The following is a 19779-nucleotide window of genomic DNA, read 5'->3' as shown; positions in this document are numbered from 1 at the left end:
CGCGAGTATCCTGAGCCCTCCATCCCCTCTCCCACACACACACGCATGCATACCGCCGCCGCCGCTTCTCCTCGGTACTCCCCTCGTGATGACGGCTCGCCTTGTGCGTCTACGCGTCACATTAGCGGTAACAGAGTGCGCGGTTGGTGTTCTCTGATGCGTGGGAGAGAGGGTGTGGCGAATCTGTTCAACGTGTCGTCTGAAGGCGGTGAAACGAACGAGGCGCCGCATGTGTGCATCCCGCACGCACGCTTAACGGCGTCTCATCCCTGCCAGGCAAGGAGGAAACGTGACCGCGTGGGCGCAAGAGTGGCGCAGTAAAGCAAGCGGAAGGTGGCCATCAAGACGAAACAAAACCATGGCGGTGTCACGCTTCATGGAAGGCTGCAAGTACGCGTGGGTGGGTAGATGGGTATCGGCATGCATGTGCATCGAAACCTCTTGCCCAATCACCTCCTCCACCCCCTCCTCCGTCCGTCGTTGGGTGACCTCATCCATGTCTCGATCAGCAGCCGCCTCTGCCATCTGTGCCTGTGCGCCGCGCCCCATCCCCCTTAGCGTTATCGCCACCATTTTGTTCTCTTTCGGTTTGCCCGTTTCTGCGACCCTCATCACCACCACCACCGCCGCCGCTGCCTCCCCCCACACACACACACCCAAACACACATCGGTTAGCGAGGGCGAGGTCGGCGCTACCTTGGACTCTACGCTCCCTCACACTCAGACAGACGGGGCGTACGCATGCACACCTCGCCACATCTCCTCCGTCCCTTTTTCTCTTCCCCCCCCCGTTCAGGCGGCCGGGTACACCGCGAGGCGACTTCCGAAGTCGACGCAGCAGCAACAGCGGTGGTGGGCGCACCAAACGCCTGTACACCTCATCGAATACGAGATTGCATTGAGAGACAGGAAGGAGCCGAGAAGAACCCTGCCGGCGTGTGGCATCGGGAGAGCAGTGTCGCGAGTAGGCCAGAAGGGTCGCGGTGTTTCAACGTAGCGCATTCCCCCCTCCCCCCACACACGCACACAGATACACAGACACACACGCCACCTCCTGCGAAGCACGCGATTCAACGTCACCATGCAGCATCCGCCGGTGGCAACCGTGGGGGCACATGCACCGTTGACGCACCGCATGCGTTCTCTGTGGCGTGTTCTGCCCCTCTCTACAAAGCCCAATAGGTGGGCCCCTCTCATGGAATCGTGGAAAACGGCACTGCAGCACACGCGCAACGCCGCTGTACCGCGCATCCGAAGGAGCAGCAACTGTCGCGGTTTCACCGCGTCTGCTGGTGACGTCTCCAGTCATGCCCTACTCGCCAGCCATCGAACGTGCTGCTCCTCTGCGTCCTCGTCCTCGTCGTGGAAACCGCCGTCATCTGCAGGAGCGGCGACCGCCGCAGCCGCTGCAGAGCCGGAGATGATCTCACTTGACGCGATAGAGATCGAGGTGGTGAGTGCCGAGGAATCCCCGTCGACGACGTCCACGACCGCCACAGTGCGTCATGCGGAAGTGCACAGGGAAACGCCTTTCCCACGTCACAGAAACCATTGTGCGCCGCATCCCCACTGTCATCACAATCAGCGGCAGCGCGAAGTGTGTGCGACAGACTTCTTCACGGCACAGCTTCACGCCACCTCAGCTGCGGGTGGCCGCGAATACGACAGCGATGGCGCCTCCACAGCATCCGCTGCGCATGTCTTCAGCGGCAGCGGTGAGGCGGAAACCGGCGTGCCGGCCAGTGCCGTGCAGCGGCAGGACTACTGCGACGCTCACACGATCGACGCGTTTGCGCGAGGGCGCATCGCCAACTTTGTGCGGCGCATGGGCCACAGCACTGGAACGGTATTTCACGTGCGTGCCATGACGCCGGCCCAGGCAGCGGCGGTCACCGGAAGTGCGACAGGGCCGACACTCTTCGCGGCGACGTGTCGGCTGCCGTTGCCGGAGCCGCATGGCTCGCGCGTGGCCGAAGGCGTTGCAGAAGACGCGAAGGAAGCCGAGGCGCTCGCTGCCATGCACGCCGAACGCGTGTGTGACGCACTCGGCGTGCAGCTCTTCCGCCTGAGGACAGCACAGCAGAAGCACGCGGACGCCGTGCGAAAGGAAGAGGGCCGCTATGCGCCCTACCCCGACGACCCCATCAAGCCGCTCGGGACGCCTATTCCACCCCCGCTGCGCCTGCTGCGCTCCCGCATGCACGCGTCGTCGAACGCACCCGGCGCTGCGTCGGCACGGTCGGTCTTCTCGGTTGCCTCTGAAGTCGCCGCTGCTGATGCGGTAGCCTCTTTGCAGTCCCATCGGTACACGGCTGAACGAGGCGAAGCGTCGGCAGCAACAGTGGCAGCGCCTCGGGTGCAGAGGTCGCATCTGGCACGGACACCACCAGCACCCCGGGAGGTGCCGCTAGGTGGCCAGGCGCAGCCGGCGGAATCAGCAGAGAGTGGTGTTGGAGAGGACGACTCGGCGTCAGCCAGTCCCGCCACCGCCGGTGGGAGCGTCGCGCCGCCCTCCGCCGCCGGCGCGGCGATGGGCTTCGACTCGACCAGGATTGTGCTGCGCCGCCACGACCCTGTTGACGACTACGCACAGTTGGTGTTTCACTACACGGATGAAGAGCACGCCGAGCGAGTGCGGACGTACGCCAGCAGTGTCTACTACCCCTGGATATGCCAGTGGGAAGGGGCGGCCGTGGCGCAGGGAGACGTCAGCGCAGCTCCACAGGGTGGTGCTATGGGCAGTGATGGCACTGCCGCCGTCGCCACCCTAGGGCAGGTGTTTGACCCCACGGAAAACGGCATGTGGTCGATGGTAAATGACCGCGATATGCGCTGCTCCCCCACGCCGCATGAGGCGCTTGTGCTGCCTATCGTGTACGACGGCCCGTGCGCCGAGGCGCGCATCACTGACTACTACGCCCAGCACAACACAACGCTCAAGGAGCATCTCAGGGTGCGCTCTGCTTCTGGGTCAACGGGAAGTCCGCAGCGCATGGTGGAGGCGGAACTGCGACTTATAGGTCTCACCATTGCAGCGAAGGGGAAGGCGCAGACGGAGCAGATGGCCATCCACCTCGCCGCCATGCACGCGGAGCTGCTTCTGGATGCACTGGGGCATCCGCTCTTTCCAGCCGACCCACAGCGGCAGGCACGGCACGCCGAGGTGGTGGCTGGCTACGGGCGGTGGGCCATGAACCCCCTCACTGGCGGCATCACACCACCGAACCCACACGACGCGCTTCCGCTGCCGCTGAAGATCCAAATCGGGACCGATGATGTGTGGCTGGGGCCGGAGGCGCGGCGGCAACTGGGGCACCGCTGGTCAGACTCGGAGCATATCATTGTAGCCATGCAGCACTTGAATTCGCAGACCGAAGACGAGGTGGAGATCAACCCGCCGGCGGAGCTGCTCGAGGAGGCGGAGCAGCTGCTCCAAGAATGGCAGGCGCACGTCGCAAAGAGCCGCTTCACGCATCTCTTTGTGCTGTTCAACATGGACAACGTCTTCCAGGCAACGACAGTCCTGCCGGTTCCGCGACAGTTCGGCATCCGGGGTGGTCTCGGCATTGGCAAGACGCGCAAGATGGCCGTGCAGGTGTGCTCCCTGCACGCACTCGACACGCTGTGCACTCTCGGCGTCCCCCTGTGCGTCGACCCGGAGCGAGAGCGACGGTACCTACAGCGTCGTGCCGCACTCGGCATGGTACTGCAGCGCACCTCTCCTGCCAACGAAGGATCGCTGATGCACGCGCGGGTGCCGCGGAGCTTCTCTGGGCTGCCGCCTCCGCCTTTGTCCGGTGCGGCAGAGAAGTCACCGGGAACGAGCGACGGCGGTGTGCTGCGCTTGCCGACGTACGTAGTAGAGGGTTCGCACATACGCCTGCTGCCCCACATCGCCGACACGCTACACACCATGCAGTTGCGCATCCCCGAGGACTACTGCCTTTTCGGTGGTGCCAGCGAGGAGGTGCTCGTCGAAATCGGCAATCAGGTGCGCATGGCCGTGCAGAACTACTTGCAGGAGTCCCTGGGGGGGCTGTTGCGAAGTCGAAACATGCAGCAGAGAATCCAGAGCAAGAGCGGTGCGTCGAGGGCCGTACAATGTGCTGCAGCAGAGGCCGGTGCGGGCGACGCCGTCCTGGTCACTACCGGCAGCGGCCAGCAAAACGAGACTCCGCCGGCAACGGGTGCGGATGTACGTAGTGGCAGCGGCGGGGACGTGGACACGGCGAGCCGACCCGCAGCCGCCGTCGTGGAAGACAACATCGCCGAGACACAGGCGTGGGCCACTCAGTTTGCCATGAATCTCTTGCCGCACAACATCATCAGGGGCTACGGACGGCAGAACAGCCTGCACAACACCAGCTTCCTGCAGGTGCCGATCCCCAGTAGCGCTGTGCTGCCACCACCAGAGATGTCGCACAAGATTGACGCCTCGGCCGTATCATTGCCGCCGCACCCATTAATGGGACCCGTGTACGCCATCGCCATCGGCACGTCGCTCAAGCGTAAGGATGCCGAGCGCGCCTGCTACCTTCACGCCGCGTCCATCTTGCATTCCTTTGGGGTGGATGTCTTGGTGCAGTATCCGCGCGGCCAGCCGCGGGTGCGCCACGCATGCTCGTTCGCGGACGTGGCCAAGTACCTGAGCAAGGAGCCGCTCATCATTACACCCCCCTTCCTCTCTGACGGCACGCTGCGCGCCTCGGCGGTGGAGGCCGCCGGTGTCAAGCCGCCTCGGTCGGCGAGCAAGGAGACCGCCAGTGCGTTGTCCACCTCATCTGCGCCACAGCCGGGCTCCCTGCACCCGCCTCGGCCTGTCATGCACACGAATATGAAGGCGTTCTTGGAAAGCACACGAGGCATCACGTTACCGAGGAAGCGGAAGGCCCGCCTCACAAGTCCCTCCTGAGGAGTAGGGCACACGGGGGTGGGGAAGTGAGAGGACGGGACAGGGCGGGCGGGGACGCCCATCCGTTGGGTCGCCGGCGTCGAGAGAGCGATGTGCGCGTACGTCTGTGTCTTGAGGTTTGTCTTTGCCATGTGCTTCCACAGAAATAAGCAGCCACTGAAAGGACCCGACATACAACCTGGGTTTACGTCCGTAGGAGCTGGCGGGCTGCCGCAGTCTGGAGGAGGAGGGTATGTGATGGGAGTGCTCAAGGAAGAGGGGGGAGAATGAGGAGGGCCGGTCGCCTCGCCCTCTTTGGCCACTACGGTGGATGCGAAGTTCCTGCCTAACGCGCCATCGGAAGGGCCCTCTCTCTCTCCCTCGCTTGTTGCCGGGTGGCTCTGCAGCCGTGGCCGACGAGGAGGCGGAAGAAGGTTAGATGGCGGGGAGAGCGGGTGTGGCGACGGAGAGACGCATATTCGCAAAGAGTGGGGACGAGCAAGAATCGAGTGTTCGCCCGGTTTCTCGGTGGGACTGCCGCTTGTCATTGGCGGACGAGGGCGAGAGCTCGCGCGTGGGGGGGGGGGGGAGGGGTCTGTGCGTCGACTGCACGCGTGTGTCGATCGCAGTGAAACGCAAGGAAGGCGTTGGATGCTCACTCGAAAGGGCCGAGGCAGACGCACCTGCGTGATGTGAGCAGCAGCTCCACACTCTCACCTTCCCCCGGCATTCACCTCTCCTGTCTTTTCAGTCTCTCTCTCCTCGTAGCCTCCTCACCCAGCCACCACCACCCCCTCGCCCACATGATTGAGTACTCTGTTCTTGCTGTCATTGTCTGTATCCCTTCCGCTTCTCTGCCCTTCGCCTTGCAGCGCCGCTGCCTTTTCAGTTTGCCAAGTGGTTCGCACGTACCGCTTCGTTGGTGCGCTCTGGCTCTCTCACCGCTCGTCACCGGCACACGAGTTCACGGGTACATCTGGAGAGTGGCAACGTACGTGATGAACCCCCTGTCGACGCGGCGCCTTGGGGGCATTGCGACCCCCGGCTCGGCACTTTCGGGTACCTGCTACGTGAGCCACACCACAAGGCCAGCCCGCACTATGTGCTGGATGAAGCTGGCGGTCTTCACGCAGTTCCCGGTCGTCCCATCGCTGGCCGGCACGCAGGTGCAGGGCCGCCAGGACTTGCTCGCCTCTACCGCCGGCGCCGGCACCCCCGAGGAAACAAGCTTGTTTCTTCAGATCGAGCTCTTCGACGACGAGTGCCCGCAGCTCTGCGCGAATTTCCGCCGCCTCTGCAACGGGCAGTCGACAACGCGGCAGGGACAGGTGTACTGCTACCAAGGCCTCACCCCAAGCTACTGCGGCACGTATTTCCACAAGATCATACCCTCTTACTGCGTCCAGGGGGGTGACATCACCATGCGCGTGAAGCCTGGCGGCACGAACAGCTACAGCAGCGCTGGCCGCACTTGGCTTCCGGATGAGTTCAAGAAGCGACGCCATAACGAAATCGGGCTCGTTTCCATGGCGAACAACGGTCCCAACTCGAACGGGTCACAGTTCTTCATCACCACCTCGGCGGCGCATGAGCGCGCCTTCAACGGCCGCCACTGCTGCATCGGTCGTGTTGTGCACGGCCTTGACGCCTTCATAGCGCTCGTCGCCCCATTCGGCAACGTCGAGGGGCATCCGTCCAAGTACGCGGTGGTAGTGGACTGTGGCGAAGGAGAGGCGCCGACGCTGATGTCGGCATCGTCGTCGCCCGCTGCAGTATCCCAGGCGTCGATGGCGATATCAGAGACGGAGACGGCGCGGTCGTCTCCTGCAGCCGACACGCGGTCCGCGACCGTCGAAGAAGCGCCTGCAGAGCTGGACATACATTACCGTGAGCAGCCGCCGCAACTCCAGCTGCAGCATCACCAAGCCGCGGATGGCACCGGTGTGATGGCGGCCCTGTCCCCGTCCGGAGCCGCTGCAGCCGCGGCGCCCCCCTCCATCTCCCCTGCGCAGCCGCTGAAGAGCTCCTTAAAGGGAAAAACGACGGCGGCGTCGGAGGCAGCCAAGACGCATGCGAAGCATGTAACGTATCAGCTGTGAGGCGAAGCAACCGCAGCAGCGACCGTGTCGGGTGGGCCCCGTGTCTCCCGTCCTTCGTGCATGGCCCCTTCTCGCCTGTTTGTTTTCTCTTCCCCACTCACCCCGTCTCCTTCTCTCATGCTCTGCATGCAGCGAGGACATGTACAGTTGCGCAGCGGTGGAACGCCCTTTGCCCTCCAGTGAGCGTGTGCTCGTCTGTGTGTCTGCGCCCATGGATGTGCGTGTTCGCCCCGCGTGAGGGTCGCGTTGGCGTGGAGTTGCCAGGGACATCGAGTCGATCGCCTTGCGTGATCTGGCTTACTCTCACGGATAGAGCGAGAGCGAGAGAGCACACGCAAGCCCCCGGCGGCATCATGGCGCACAGCCGTCGATCATGTATCCACCCCAAAAGCAGGAGAGCCACCAAAGCCGCACACGCAACCTCTCAAAGGCAGCCGAGGCACACACGTGCCCTCCCTCCCGCTTTGTTGGGGGGTGTCCTCAAGTCAGTGGCGGCAGCAGCAGTGCCCCACCCACCCATCCACCCACCATCTTGCTTCCCCTCCCTCTCGAGTCGCGGCGGGTAGGGTGGGTGTGTGTATGTGTACGCATGTGCGCGTGTACGACGGCACGCGACGGCATCGCCGCCCATCCTCACTCCCCTCTCTCTCTCTCTCTGTGCGTCTGAAGTGTCTTTCTCTACCCGCAACCCCCATCCCTCTCCCCCCCCCCACACACACACCGCCATCACGATCTTGCAGGATCTCCACCACTTTCTGCTGAGCCGCAGCGGCGCACCGCCCATCGTCTTGTCGCTGTGTGTTTGTATGTGTCCTTCTTCTCATTCGTACTCGTGTCGCCGTCATCCGTTTCACTCTTGTGCTTCTCCTGTTGGTTTTCCTTCTGCAATCCCCACGGTCGCGTGCGTGGGCGTGTGGGGTGGGCCTTTGCGCTGGCGGACTCCCTCTCCGTGCACACGGCTTCTCACCCCTAATTCTCTCCATCCTCACAAGCGCGCGCGCGCACGCACACTTCCGTTCTTAAGTGCTCCACATCGAATGCACCGTCACACATACACGCGCTCTACGGTATAGGTATCTGCACCTGTCTTGGCTTTCTATCTCTCTCTCCTTACGTCGACACACACGATCCAGCTCGGGCCCCCCTGCCAACCTCTGCCCATACGCCCATCACTGCCACACGTGTTGTTGACCGTATCGCCCATTCGCTTTCCCTTTCATCTTGCGCGGCCATTACCTTCTTACCTCACTCCCTCTTTACGCGTGTGCTTCCTCGTCTTTCTGACACACACACACACACACACACACACACAGACTTTGCATATCCACACCCCCATGTGATCACCCGTGTCCGTCCATCTGTCTGTGTGTGTGTGTGTGTGTTTTGTGTACTCGTCTCTCGCGTGAACGCGCAGCCCCGGGCAACGCAAACCAACGTCCTTAGCTTCCCATCATGAGCGTCCCAAGCCCTCTCCCCCCCAATGCCAAGTACGATGATCAGGGCATCTACTTATCGTTCATCGCCGGCGGCATCTTGCTCGTCGTGCTTGGTGGGTGCATGGCATTCCTCAGCTACACCCCCATCCTGTGGATCAAGCGGTTCTATCGGCCGAACCATACCGTAGAGCCAGCGCCGCTCACTAGAGCTGCCTCTGCGGCAGCCGTCGCGGCGGCGCGGCGTGTGACGCAGGGAGGCTTGCTCAATGTACCGCCGCCGTCCTCGCCGCTGACTGAAATCGTCTTCGCAGAGCACACGGTACACCCGCACGGCAGCCATGGCCACTCCGTCACGCGACGCAAGCGGCTTGGCATCAGCCTACCGTACCTCTCCACCTTCTTCGTGCGGCCTACGTGGCAAGACTGGATCAGCATCGAGGAGCCCTCGCTACGCGACCGCAAACACAGCGCCCTCTCGCCGGTGCACTACCAGACCCCCACGCTACCGACGCGGCAGACGAGCGATCGGTCCTTCGTACCACTGCAGGCGCCGTCCTACCCCGCGCATCGCCGCCGAAACGGGAGTCACGCTGCTCAACCAGGGTCACAGCGCTGCGGCCGAGACGGAGCCTCAGCCGCAGCGGGCTCCCCGGACTTCTCTCCCCGACACACGCCCTCAATGCGGTCTTACGGCGCCCTGGAAGAGTCATGGAGCCGGACGAGCTTACCCGGCACCTCAGACGGCGCGACGGCGTCCTTGCAGGTGTTGCCCAAGACCGCCGTCGACCCCCTCGTCGCCGTCTACCTCTTCACCCTGAAGTTCTTCTTCTCCCTCATGTTCCTCGGCGAACTCTTCACCGTGTGGATCATGGTGATCGCGCAGAAAGATAATTACATGGAGCACACCCTCATCCAGCGCGACATCCACGACTGCAAAAGTCAGGACAACAACGCGACGGGGTGCGAGTTGCGAAAGCCGTACTGCTACTACCGCGGCGACGGCCTCGGGTGTGGCGTAGTGGCGCTGCACGGCCTCTACGACTTGACGGTGCTGAACATTAGCCCACGCAGCCAGCGGTGGATGGGGGTGGGGATGCTGAACCTCTGCTTCTGCGTAGTTCTCGTCTCCCTCACTCTCCTGTACCTCAAGAAAGTGGGGAAGTATGCGGAGGCCGTGATGGCGAACCAGATGCGCCACGCGCTCGGCTACCGTGTCGTGTGCGTTCGCGGGCTCGACACGACCGACGTCCGCACCGACCGCGCATTTCGGGAGGCATTTCTTCGGCTCTCCGTCTACTTTCCGAACGCGTCGCCCTCCCCCTCCGCGTCGAACTCGCTGGCGGCGACGGCGGCAACAAGCCCCGGCAGCGGAGCCCAGCGGCGGCGTGGCGGGGGCACGGGCAATCCACCAGCGCGGCTCGACAACAGCAACGGCTTTGATGGGGAGAGTGACAGTGAAGCCAGCTACGTTGTGTGCGACTGCCCAGGGCTTAACTGCCTCTTCTCCACCGCTGGCATGCACTACTACGTGGTTCGCCGATCCGACGCCGCCTTCACGGAGCCGGAGAGCGTGGAGCAGATTTTGATCACACGTGAACCGCCGCTCGGAACGCTTGAAATCATCGCAGACACGGAGGCGGCCATGGCCAACTTGCAGGAAGCTATCGCAGACGAGAAGGCGCTGCAGCGTCGCCTGACACTGCGGCACGAGACACGGGCATCGGCCACGGTGGGGCGAGGCCGCCGCGGCCTCCGCAGTGCTCGGTTCTCTCCAGGGCGAACGGCAAGCGTGGTGGTGAGCAACGAGGATATCACCTTTGAAGACGTGGCAGCGAGACACGACAGCCATGCAGACGACGGGAGAGACGCCGTGTTGATGATGCGCGCCCCGTTTCCAGCCTGCTGCGACAAGATGCCGGCCGTGCCGTACTACGAGGCCGTCTTCTTCCGCTGTGTGCGCGACATGAACATTGCGCTGGAGCGGGTGCCGCAGCAGCAAGTCGCCGGCGCTGCCTTCGTCGTCTTCAAGGACTCGCTGTGCGCACACGAGTTCACGCAGCTCTTCACGGCTCGCTTTGGGGGCCTCTTCTCGTCTTTGACCGCCACCATCGCCGGGCCGCCGGGCCGCATCTTCCAGAGCAGTCTCACCGCCGGCCGCTGCGCGCTCTGGTTGCGCTTCATCCTCATCTTTCTGCTGTACGTTGTCCTCCTCCTGACCTGGTCCATCCCGATCAGTATCCTGGGCTCGCTGGAGCAGCTGTCGGAGATTTCAAGCATAGCGGTGCTGCGAAAGTACTCCGAACTGCCGAAGTGGATGAGGTCGTTGATCAATGCCTACCTGCCCGTCGGCGCGCTCGCCCTCCTCAACATTGCCCTGCCGCATATTATTCGTTTCCTGGTCCGCGCGATGGGCGCCTTCAACCGTGCCGAGTGCGATGGCGGCCAGCTCTACATGCAGTACGTCTTCATGGTCGTCACGGCTGTCATCTTTCAGGCCGCCTTCCAAGGTGCTGTGAGCCGCCTCGCAGACCTCCTCGCCAACTCCGACCATGACGCCATCATCAACTTCTTCGTCTCCTGCATTTCGCCCAGCAACGGCTACTTCTACGCCAAGGTCATCACCGCCACGTGCCTCTCCACGTGGGTTGACCTGCTTGACCCGGTAGGGATCCTGAAAGTGCTGCTCTTCCGCGGGCGGGCGCACGTCCAGCGCAACTACGACGCCCTCTTTCTCCCCTGCGAGTTCGAGTTCCCGCGGCTGCTCAGTTTCGACTTGATGGTGCTATCCATGGGGCTTCTCTTCCACATGACAGCGCCGCTGCTCGGCCTCCTCGTCGTCTGCTACTTCTTTGTGCGCTACTGGAGTCAGCGCGCAAAGCAGTGCGACCGCTATCGCCCCACCCTGTCCCCCGCGCACGACTGCACCGACTTCGGCGTGGCGGCGCAGGTCATCCGCTGCGTCATGTGGTTGTACTGCTTTTCCGAGACGTGTGGCGTGCTCCTCATGAGCCTCCGCGCCCACAAAGGCGGCGTCGTCATGTGTTCGCTGGCGCTGGGCACAGGAGTGGGGCTGACGATTTACGTCTACGTGCAGACCCGCAAGTGGACGGCGTCGCTGGCGAACGCGCGACACTTCGCACGGAAGGCCCATCACTTCTACAGCCAGCACGCGGTGCAGCAGGCGACGTCGGCGCCGACAGTCACAACGCCGCTACGGGGGTTCCCGCCCAAGCACGCCGCAGAGGTGTCCGCCGGCAACGCAGGCACGAGCGTTCACGTATCACCCCCATCCTTGTCGGCTGGCGTTGCGGCCGCCGACGGCTTCCCCTCTCACGTGTACGCCGGCTCCGACAACCCGTACGAGAGCGAAGACGACGCAGCGGAGCAGCGACGCAGTCCCAACACCCGCAACAGCGCCGTGCAGGAGGAGGGTGCCCTCGACCGCTACGAGAACGTCACACTGCAGCAGGTTCTGTTCGACGCCACGCGGAACCCCTTCCTGAGCCACCTACTGCCCCGTAAGCCGGGGCTGACCATGCGCTACCAGCCGAAGCACCAGCGGCTCGCGGTCATCAACGCCGCGGCCGAGCTGCGATCAATGAAGAACACGGACTTCGTGGTGGAGCGGTACTGGGACCGTGGGATGACATGGTTTGAGGAGGATGCGAGTGTGTACAGGGACCTCGACATGGAGGACGAGTACGTCGGCGAGTACAGGTACGGTGACATGGCGGATCACGACAGCAGCGACGGCGGTGCCGCTGCGCGAAGCCTACCTCGCAACGACAGCGACGACTTCAATCAAGGCAGGGGCGAAGCGCCCCACTCAATGCACACGCAGCTGATGGACGGTCATGATGTATCGCCAACTCAGGCCTCCGCCGCGGTGCCGCCAAGCGTGAACAGTAGGCTGCGTACGGCGGCCACCGTGTCCACGAGCGATCTTTCCAGAGTCGTGCCGGACAACACTGGGCAGAAGATGGCTGTTGTGGCGACGCCCATGCCCGCGGTGGCCGCCACGGAAAACGCGCAAGACGGCGCGGCAAATCATAAGCTGACCTATGCGAGCATACCGACAGTGGTGACAGCTGCGCACACCCACGAGGGTAGCAGTGGCCCTCCGAGTCGCCGTCACGCCTCCACCCTGCCACCACCGCCGCCACTGCGCAGCTACGAGGAGCAGCGAGCCGATGATGAGCTGGCGCAGTCGCTGTTGCAGATGCGCTTGCAATCGAGTGGCCCATCCTCGCCGCGCACGACGCTGGAGGGCAACGCTATCCTCTGCGCCGCGACCGAGCCAGCCATGTCCAACGACGAGCCACCGTCTCCGACGGTGTAGCTGAGGCGCCACGCTGGCGACGACACAGAAGAGGGGAGGAGGAAAGACGGCGAGAGGGGGCTTGTTTGTCTCGCCCGCCCCCGCCTTTCGTGTGTTTAGCCTATGTGTTTGCCGTCGACTTCGATAGAGGCGCAGCGCCTCTATCGGGTCTCTCGCCCCCGCTCCCACCGCTGACCCCCCCCCTTCTAGGTCGAGTGGGAGAGGCATGCACTGTGTCTTTGTGTGCTGATGTAGACGTATATGCTTGAAAGTGAACGGGATGTTGTCCGCACAGCGAGCAAGCCACGAAGATACCCCTAAAAGAAAAAAAAAAACAGAATTGAAAGAGTTGATGCGAGGAGGGCGCGGAGAAAGGCAGCTTAGCGAAGGGGCAGGGCGGTGGTGGGGGGGGGGGCGAGGGGCTGACGTGCGGCATCCGCGCCATGGCAAGGCAGAGTTTAAGAGCAGGTCTGTGTCAAAGTCGATGGGCTCATAGATGGGGCAAGTCGCCTCTCTCTCTGTCTCTGTCTCTCCCCACCCACCCACCCTCTACCCCGATGCACGGTGCGAGCCGCCGCTCTCTTTTTGGATGGAAGGCAAGGGCGCCTGTGTGTGCATGGCCCTTGTCGATGGTGAAAGCGAAAGGAGGAAGCGCGGCGTGGCGTGTCGTTAAGGTAAGAGCAGGCAGCTCACCCCATGCATAGCTCCCTCTCCCTACGTGTTGGCGTCCTTGGTATGCTCTTATCTTTCTCCTGTCTCCCCTCTCCTTCCCTTCCTCCCTCCCCCACACCACCACTTTTCGCTTCCCCTGTCCACCGCCACCACATGTGCACGCTTGCATGTTTGGGGGGGGGGGGGGGCAATAACAACGGGGCCGCAGCATCCGTCGCAGCCGTGCATCGCATCAGCTTCCCTTTTTGTTCGTTGTCGCTTCCTCTTTTTTCGTTGGCAGCGCCCACATCATCGCCACCATCGCCACCGCCGTCATCATCAGATGGGCTAACGCCTCTCTCCCTCCCCCCTTCGCTGTCGCATTCCTTTCTCTCGGCCTCTCTCCTGCATCGCACACCCCTCCCTGGTTGCAGGCTGTCGCGAAGATGACCGTCATCTCTGCCGGAGTTGTAAACAAGCAGGGCCGCATCGTGCTTGCGCGTCAGTTCACGGACATTAGCCGCGTCCGCATCGAAGGTCTTCTCTCCGCCTTCCCGCGGCTGCTCGAGTCGTCGATGAGCAAGCAGGTCACGTACATCGACGCCGGCACGGTGCGCTACGTCTACCAGCCCATCGAGGAGCTTTTCCTGGTGTTGGTCACGACAACGAAGAGCAACATCGTCGAGGACCTTGCCACGCTGCATCTCATGGGTCGGTTGATTCCCGAGTACGTGCCGGAGGGCATCACGGAGGCCTCGCTGGAAGCGCACTCCTTCGAAGTTTTCTTCGCCCTCGACGAGGTAGTAGTGTGCGGGAAGCGCGAGAACAGCACAGTGGAGCAGATTCGCGTGTACCTCGAGATGGACTCGTACGAGGAGCGCATGGCGCTCGAGGAGAAGCAGCGGCAAATGGCAGAGGCGAAGAAGATTACGGCCGAGCACGCGCGCAAGATGCGCGAGCGGCGCATGGCTGGCGGCGGCCCGACTGGTGGCGTGTACGGCGGCATCAGCTCTGATGACCCGAACTACGGCGGCTTCGGCAGCAGCTCTGCCGCTGGCGGCAACATGAGCCTGTACACCGGCGGCGGTGGTGGCATGGAGACGGCGTACCCGGCGCCTTCGGCGACGATCAGCTCGCACACATCCGCTCCCCTTAAGATGGCGGCAGCGCCGCGCAGCGGCATGTGTCTTGGCAAGGCACGCAAGACCGACATCAGCAGCAAGATCCAGAAGGAGATGGGCATCACGGCATCGCAGGCGCCTGACGCCTTTGGTGGGGCGAGTGACCCGGTGGCGATGGGGCATAACGCAGTGGAACTACCGGTTGCTATGGTGCCGCAGGAGGCGGTGAACATTACCGTTGAAGAGAAGATGAGCGCAACGCTGCAGCGTGAGGGCGAGCCGACTCCGATAGACATCAAGGGTGAGCTCACTGTCCTCGTGGCAGACCCGCAGCAGGACCACATCAAGCTCATGTTGGCGCCGGTGAGCGACGCCTTCACGTTCCGCGCGCACGCCAAGGTGAACAAGACGCTGTTCGCCAGTGACCAGGTGCTCGCCATGGCGGACGGCAAGCCGTTTCCGGTGCAGCAGCCGGTCACCATTCTTCGATGGCGTCTCTCCAACTCCTCCGTCACCGCACCGATTAACTTCACGTGCTGGCCAGAGTCAAGCAGCATTACGATCGAGTACGAGCTGGCCGACCCGAACACGCGGCCGCTGCAGCCCGTGCGCTTGGTCATCCCTCTCTACGGCGCCAGCCTGCAAGATGTGCAGCCGTCAACAGGCACGTACCAGGCGGTGGACGGCCAGCACGTGATCTGGACGATCGACGCCGTGGATGGTCACCAAAATACGAGCGGCAATATTGAGATCGCCGCGGACAGCGACCACGGCGCCAACGGCGAGGAGCTCTTCTTCCCAATCCGCGTTGCCCTCTCTTCCCAGGTCAGCATCGCGCACGTTAATGTGACGGAGGTGGTGTCGACCCAGAACGGCAACGCGGTGCCCTTCAGCCAGCAGTTGCGCTTGGTGAGTGACAGTGTGCAGGTGCTGTAAAAAAGCCTGGCGCCCACATGAGAAAGCCACTTATCATCAGCAGGCGCGCTTATTGTTGTCCCCTGTCACGATCCCTTGCAAACGGCCAGGTGGGGAACCCTCCACTGCCCTGCACATCCTTTGAGGTGACAGGGAGAAGCTGATTTGCGGCGCAACCGAAAGGCGGAGAAAGGGGTCAAGATGTGCTCCACCCCACCCCCGATGTGCTGGAGACGCAGCGCGCGTGGCCGGTGTGGTGGTGGTTTCCTCTCTTACGTGTGGTTTTGCACGTCGGTGCCCATCCGCCCACCCTTCCCCTTCTCCGTTCCACTCCCCCCCCCCCTCTCGTAGGGCGACGTGTATGTGTGTGCGTGCGGGGCGGTGTCACTTGCCTCGGATGTGCCAGTTAGAGTAAGAGTGCCTGTGCTTCTACGCCCTCTCTCTCTTTCGTCGTCTCTCAGGCCTTGCATGGCCGTCCGAGCTTACGCGCGTGGCCTTCTGTAAGATGGCGCGCGTGCAGAGCAGGGCAGAGAGGGGAGGAGGTGACTGTGTGTTGTCTGTCTGTATTCGTGTTGGGTGTTGGGTTGGCCTTTCCAGAGCGCCAACAGAACAAGGACGTGGACCCAAGTGAGATCCAAGCTGCAGGCGTCGGCGGCGCACGAGCGTCTGCACATGCGCACGCGGGGCGACAACCCTCACGCACACCCCTCGACGCCCAACACGCCGATGCAGCCCTCTCCGTGCGCTGCACCTCACACGTTTTGCAGGCGCCCCTTTCCTTCTTCCCTCTCGCCTTGTGCGGCAGCGGGGCTTCAGAGCAGCGGCAGCCGCACATGCACGTAGCCGCCTATTATTTGCGCCCTTCCCCCCCCCTCCTCATGCGCCTCCCTTTTTCTGATGTGGCGCGGTATATATATATATATATATTGGATTCTTGTCTGCATCATCTCCCTCCTTCGCTTCCCTCCCGCTCGTCCTCCGCCGCTCTACAACATCGACACACACACACACACACACACACGTCAACTCACCCGGGGAACAGAGAGCGAGAGCCGTATTTACGCTACTGCTGCTGTTGTGCGTGTGTGTCTGCGTAGCGGCCCATCACTTCAGCAACGCCCCACCAACCCAACCTTCCCGTCCACAGCACCTCCCCCTTCCCTCATTCCTTCGACTGCGCAATCATGGGCCGCTTCAAGCCCCTTGCTGTGAAGAAGAAGTACGCGAAGAAGATGAACCAGAACAAGCCGGTGCCGTACTGGATTCGCCTTCGCACGGGCAACCGCATCAAGTGGAACGAGAAGCGCCGCCACTGGCGCCGCACGAAGCTAAACTACTAAGACCGACTGACGACTCTCTTTTTATTCCCACTGCCATCCCGCTCACTTCTACTCACATGTACGTGCGTGTGTATATGCCCCCCCCCTCTCTCACTCTGTGCTTTACATCGTCGCCCCCGACCTCCGTCTGCGCACGCAGGCGGGCGGACTGAATTGATGAAGGGAAGCTGCAGAAGAAGGGAGTAGACGCGTAGCACAACCGCCGCGATTTCGGGGTGGCAGCTGGCACGCGGTTGGTAGATGGACTCGGTGTGCGTGGTTGCGTCGTTGCACGTGTGCAGTCGTGTGCGTGTCAGCGGATCGGTGTCTGTTTCGGTGTACCGGTGTGGGAGTTGGTTGCCGCCTTCGCTCTCCCTTTCCTTGCGCGCACTCTTGTCGTTGTTCATCAGGCACATATGAGGCGAGATCCCAGCCATCACGCCTTTCATGGGCAGAGCTAACGCGAGCAGTCACCCGCGTGCGCTCCCTCTTTCTCTCGTTTCTTCGCTTCATCTTCTTTTCGGAAAAGTCAGGAAAAGGTAACGCGGCTAGCCCGCCCGCCCGCCCACACACACGCACACAGTGGCCGCTTCCCGCACACAGGATCGGCATGATGTCTTCCCATGCACTCCTCTTTGTTGCGCACCTTCCTGGGTGGCGGCGCACCCGTTGCTGTCGTCGGCGGCTGCTCTTACCCCTCTCTGCTCGCCCACTCACTCCCCTCACCAAAAAAAAAACTTTCGTCCGAGAGGTCGTGGGCGTGCCTGTTGGCGTGGGTCGTGGGGTCTCGCGTCCTCATGACTTGGCTTCTGCTTACTCCTGCCAGCATCTGCCTCCTCCGTGGTCTCGTGTGTCTGCTGAACGGCTTCCTTGACACACCTCTGCTCCCCTCCCCTACCGCGCACACGCACACGCACACACACACACGCACACACACACATATATACATGTATACATACACACCTCCTCTATCATCACATGAGCTTTCCTCTGCCTCCGTCCCCACCAGCTCCGATGTCACACGTCGCACAGCAGCAAGAGCTCATGCGAGTTTACCGAGAAGAGCTGCAACTGCAGCAGCGACTCAAGGAGCAGTGTCGCCTGCTGCAGTGCCTCGCGGAAGCTGCAGCTGGTATGTTCTCGTGGTGGCGTGAAGGCGCAGCCGCCGCCGCCGCGGCGACGACAGACAACGCTCTCCTGGTTGCCGGTCGCTCGCCCATCTCAGAAGGGTCGGCGGGCTCTGATGCCAACACAGGCGAGTTTGCCCTGCCATCGGCGTCATCACTGTTGAAGCTGCACTCGGGCATGGTCTTCTACTCACTGGGGGAGCTGCTGCAGCTGTGGGCAGCCACCACAGCCCCGTCAGACTTTGGCAGCAACAGCGAGAAGGGAACTGATGAGAGCGCCAGTGCAGCCGAGACGATGAGACAGGGCGGGCGCGACGCCTCCCGGCGTGAGGTGCACGCCTCCTCGTACGACCCCCGTAGGGTTAACGAGTGCTCTGATCAGCACCCTCCACCGTGGTCCTTCCCAACGAGCATTGCGGTGCCAGTGCCGCGGATCATCGGCGAGGCGGGACACGTTCCGCACACACCTCCAACTTCTCCACCTCCATTGCAGCTCCCTACCCCTGCGCAACTCATACGGTACCGCGTGCTGGACGCGGCGTGCCCACTGCCGGTCACCCACCGGCTCCTCCTCGGCTCCGTTGACGCGGACAACTTCAGTCTCCTCCTGCTCTGGCTCATGAGGCTGACCAAGGAGTGTGCGGAGGCAATGTTGCTATGGAGACCCGACAGACACATGCGCGAAGCGCACATGCGGTCGGCACGAATCGAAGGACACCGTTCCAGCAGCGCCGGCGCCGACGACAACCGACGGCCGCTCAGAGCGGTGCCAACGCCGGCAGTGATCGAAAATGAAGCGGCGGAGACGATCGGGACGAAGAGGTCACGGCCGCAGGATGGGGGCAGTCTACGGTGTAGCGATGGCAGCGTCGTCAGTGAGTCGTGGAACGCACTCTGCGCCTCTCTAATACGTGTCCTCTCGTACCTGGTAGCCGCGGCAGCAGAAGCATCACCGCGGACAGGCTCCGAGCGCCGGCAATCCACGGAGCCGCTGCTGCCTTCGCTTGTATCGTGTATGGCATCTGCAGCCACGTCAGTCGCCCTGCGTGCCGACCTCCGTCTCTTCCTCGCGGAGGTGGCAGAAGTGCGCGATACTGTTCTCGAAGTTAAGCAGTACTGTCGCGTCGTAGACGCGCACCGCGACGACACGGAACGCGCCTTGAAGAGGCCTCGAGGCGAGTCTGCTGCAGCAGCAGTACGGCCGCCACCCGCGTCTGTCGCCGGGAAGGAACAGCCGATGGCGATGAGCAACATGGCGCTACTAGCCCACCTCGCCGCAATCGTGGATGTGCAAGTGCGAAAATATCTCTGATACACCCGTGTGGGTGCATGTGTGTGTGGAGGGGGGTGGGGAATATCTTCACTGCGATTGTGGTCGTCATAGTCGCTAGAACGCATCTTCTTCCCGGCCCTCCCCCACCTCCGCTTCGCTTTATACTTCTCTCTCCTGCTGCGGCGGCTGGGTTTTCTGCTTTCCTCTGCTGCCTTTTTCTTTCGCGACTACTCCTAGCGACTGATGTGGGCTTCGCTTCTCACGCTCTCCCCTCCGCATCCGCGTCGATGTTTCAGTTTCATGTCGCCTCACGCACACCCCACTCCTTCCCCGCTGCATCATCCGTCGCTTGTTCTCCCACTCTGTCGGTATGTGTGTGTGTGTGTGTGTGTGTGTGTGTGTGTATGTGTGTTTGTGTGTTTGTGTGTACGTGTGTGAGATGCAACGACATCGACTCTGCTTCGCTCGTAACCTTCGCGCACCTGTCAAAACCGCCCAGCCCGCCTGTTATCGGCAATATGCCCTTCTATTCTCTCTTCACAATGTGCCCCCGTCTCTGATGACGGGAGAGGAGGGTGCCGCAGTGCGCGGTATCTCTCGCATACACACGCACACGGGCCAGCACCCCC

At 62.5% G+C, this 19779-nt stretch overlaps 6 protein-coding genes across 6 annotated transcripts; all 6 read left to right on the top strand.

Moving 5' to 3' along the window:
* Window positions 1–1081: 1081 nt before the first annotated feature.
* On the top strand, window positions 1082–4912 carry LDBPK_161260 (hypothetical protein, conserved; the record flags this gene model as incomplete). The annotated part of the gene is made up of 1 exon (XM_003859765.1): window positions 1082–4912. One exon carries the CDS (start codon window positions 1082–1084, stop codon window positions 4910–4912), a length of 3831 nt encoding a protein of 1276 aa, XP_003859813.1.
* A 977-nt stretch (window positions 4913–5889) lies between these two features.
* On the top strand, window positions 5890–6990 carry LDBPK_161250 (cyclophilin, putative; the record flags this gene model as incomplete). The annotated part of the gene is made up of 1 exon (XM_003859764.1): window positions 5890–6990. The coding sequence occupies one exon, from the start codon at window positions 5890–5892 to the stop codon at window positions 6988–6990; it is 1101 nt and encodes a 366-aa protein (XP_003859812.1).
* Window positions 6991–8442: 1452 nt separating this feature from the next.
* On the top strand, window positions 8443–12765 carry LDBPK_161240 (hypothetical protein, conserved; the record flags this gene model as incomplete). The annotated part of the gene is made up of 1 exon (XM_003859763.1): window positions 8443–12765. One exon carries the CDS (start codon window positions 8443–8445, stop codon window positions 12763–12765), a length of 4323 nt encoding a protein of 1440 aa, XP_003859811.1.
* Window positions 12766–13841: 1076 nt separating this feature from the next.
* On the top strand, window positions 13842–15452 carry LDBPK_161230 (coatomer delta subunit-like protein; the record flags this gene model as incomplete). The annotated part of the gene is made up of 1 exon (XM_003859762.1): window positions 13842–15452. One exon carries the CDS (start codon window positions 13842–13844, stop codon window positions 15450–15452), a length of 1611 nt encoding a protein of 536 aa, XP_003859810.1.
* A 1163-nt stretch (window positions 15453–16615) lies between these two features.
* LDBPK_161220 (60S ribosomal protein L39, putative) lies at window positions 16616–16771 on the top strand (the record flags this gene model as incomplete). The annotated part of the gene is made up of 1 exon (XM_003859761.1): window positions 16616–16771. The coding sequence occupies one exon, from the start codon at window positions 16616–16618 to the stop codon at window positions 16769–16771; it is 156 nt and encodes a 51-aa protein (XP_003859809.1).
* Window positions 16772–17728: 957 nt separating this feature from the next.
* On the top strand, window positions 17729–19189 carry LDBPK_161210 (hypothetical protein, unknown function; the record flags this gene model as incomplete). The annotated part of the gene is made up of 1 exon (XM_003859760.1): window positions 17729–19189. One exon carries the CDS (start codon window positions 17729–17731, stop codon window positions 19187–19189), a length of 1461 nt encoding a protein of 486 aa, XP_003859808.1.
* Between the last annotated feature and the right edge of the window lie 590 nt (window positions 19190–19779).

The sequence above is a fragment of the Leishmania donovani genome, chromosome 16 (assembly GCF_000227135.1).
Source record: "Leishmania donovani BPK282A1 complete genome, chromosome 16".
NCBI classification, from domain to species: Eukaryota; Euglenozoa; class Kinetoplastea; order Trypanosomatida; family Trypanosomatidae; genus Leishmania; species Leishmania donovani.
This window is presented reverse-complemented; position numbering and strand designations above follow the sequence as displayed.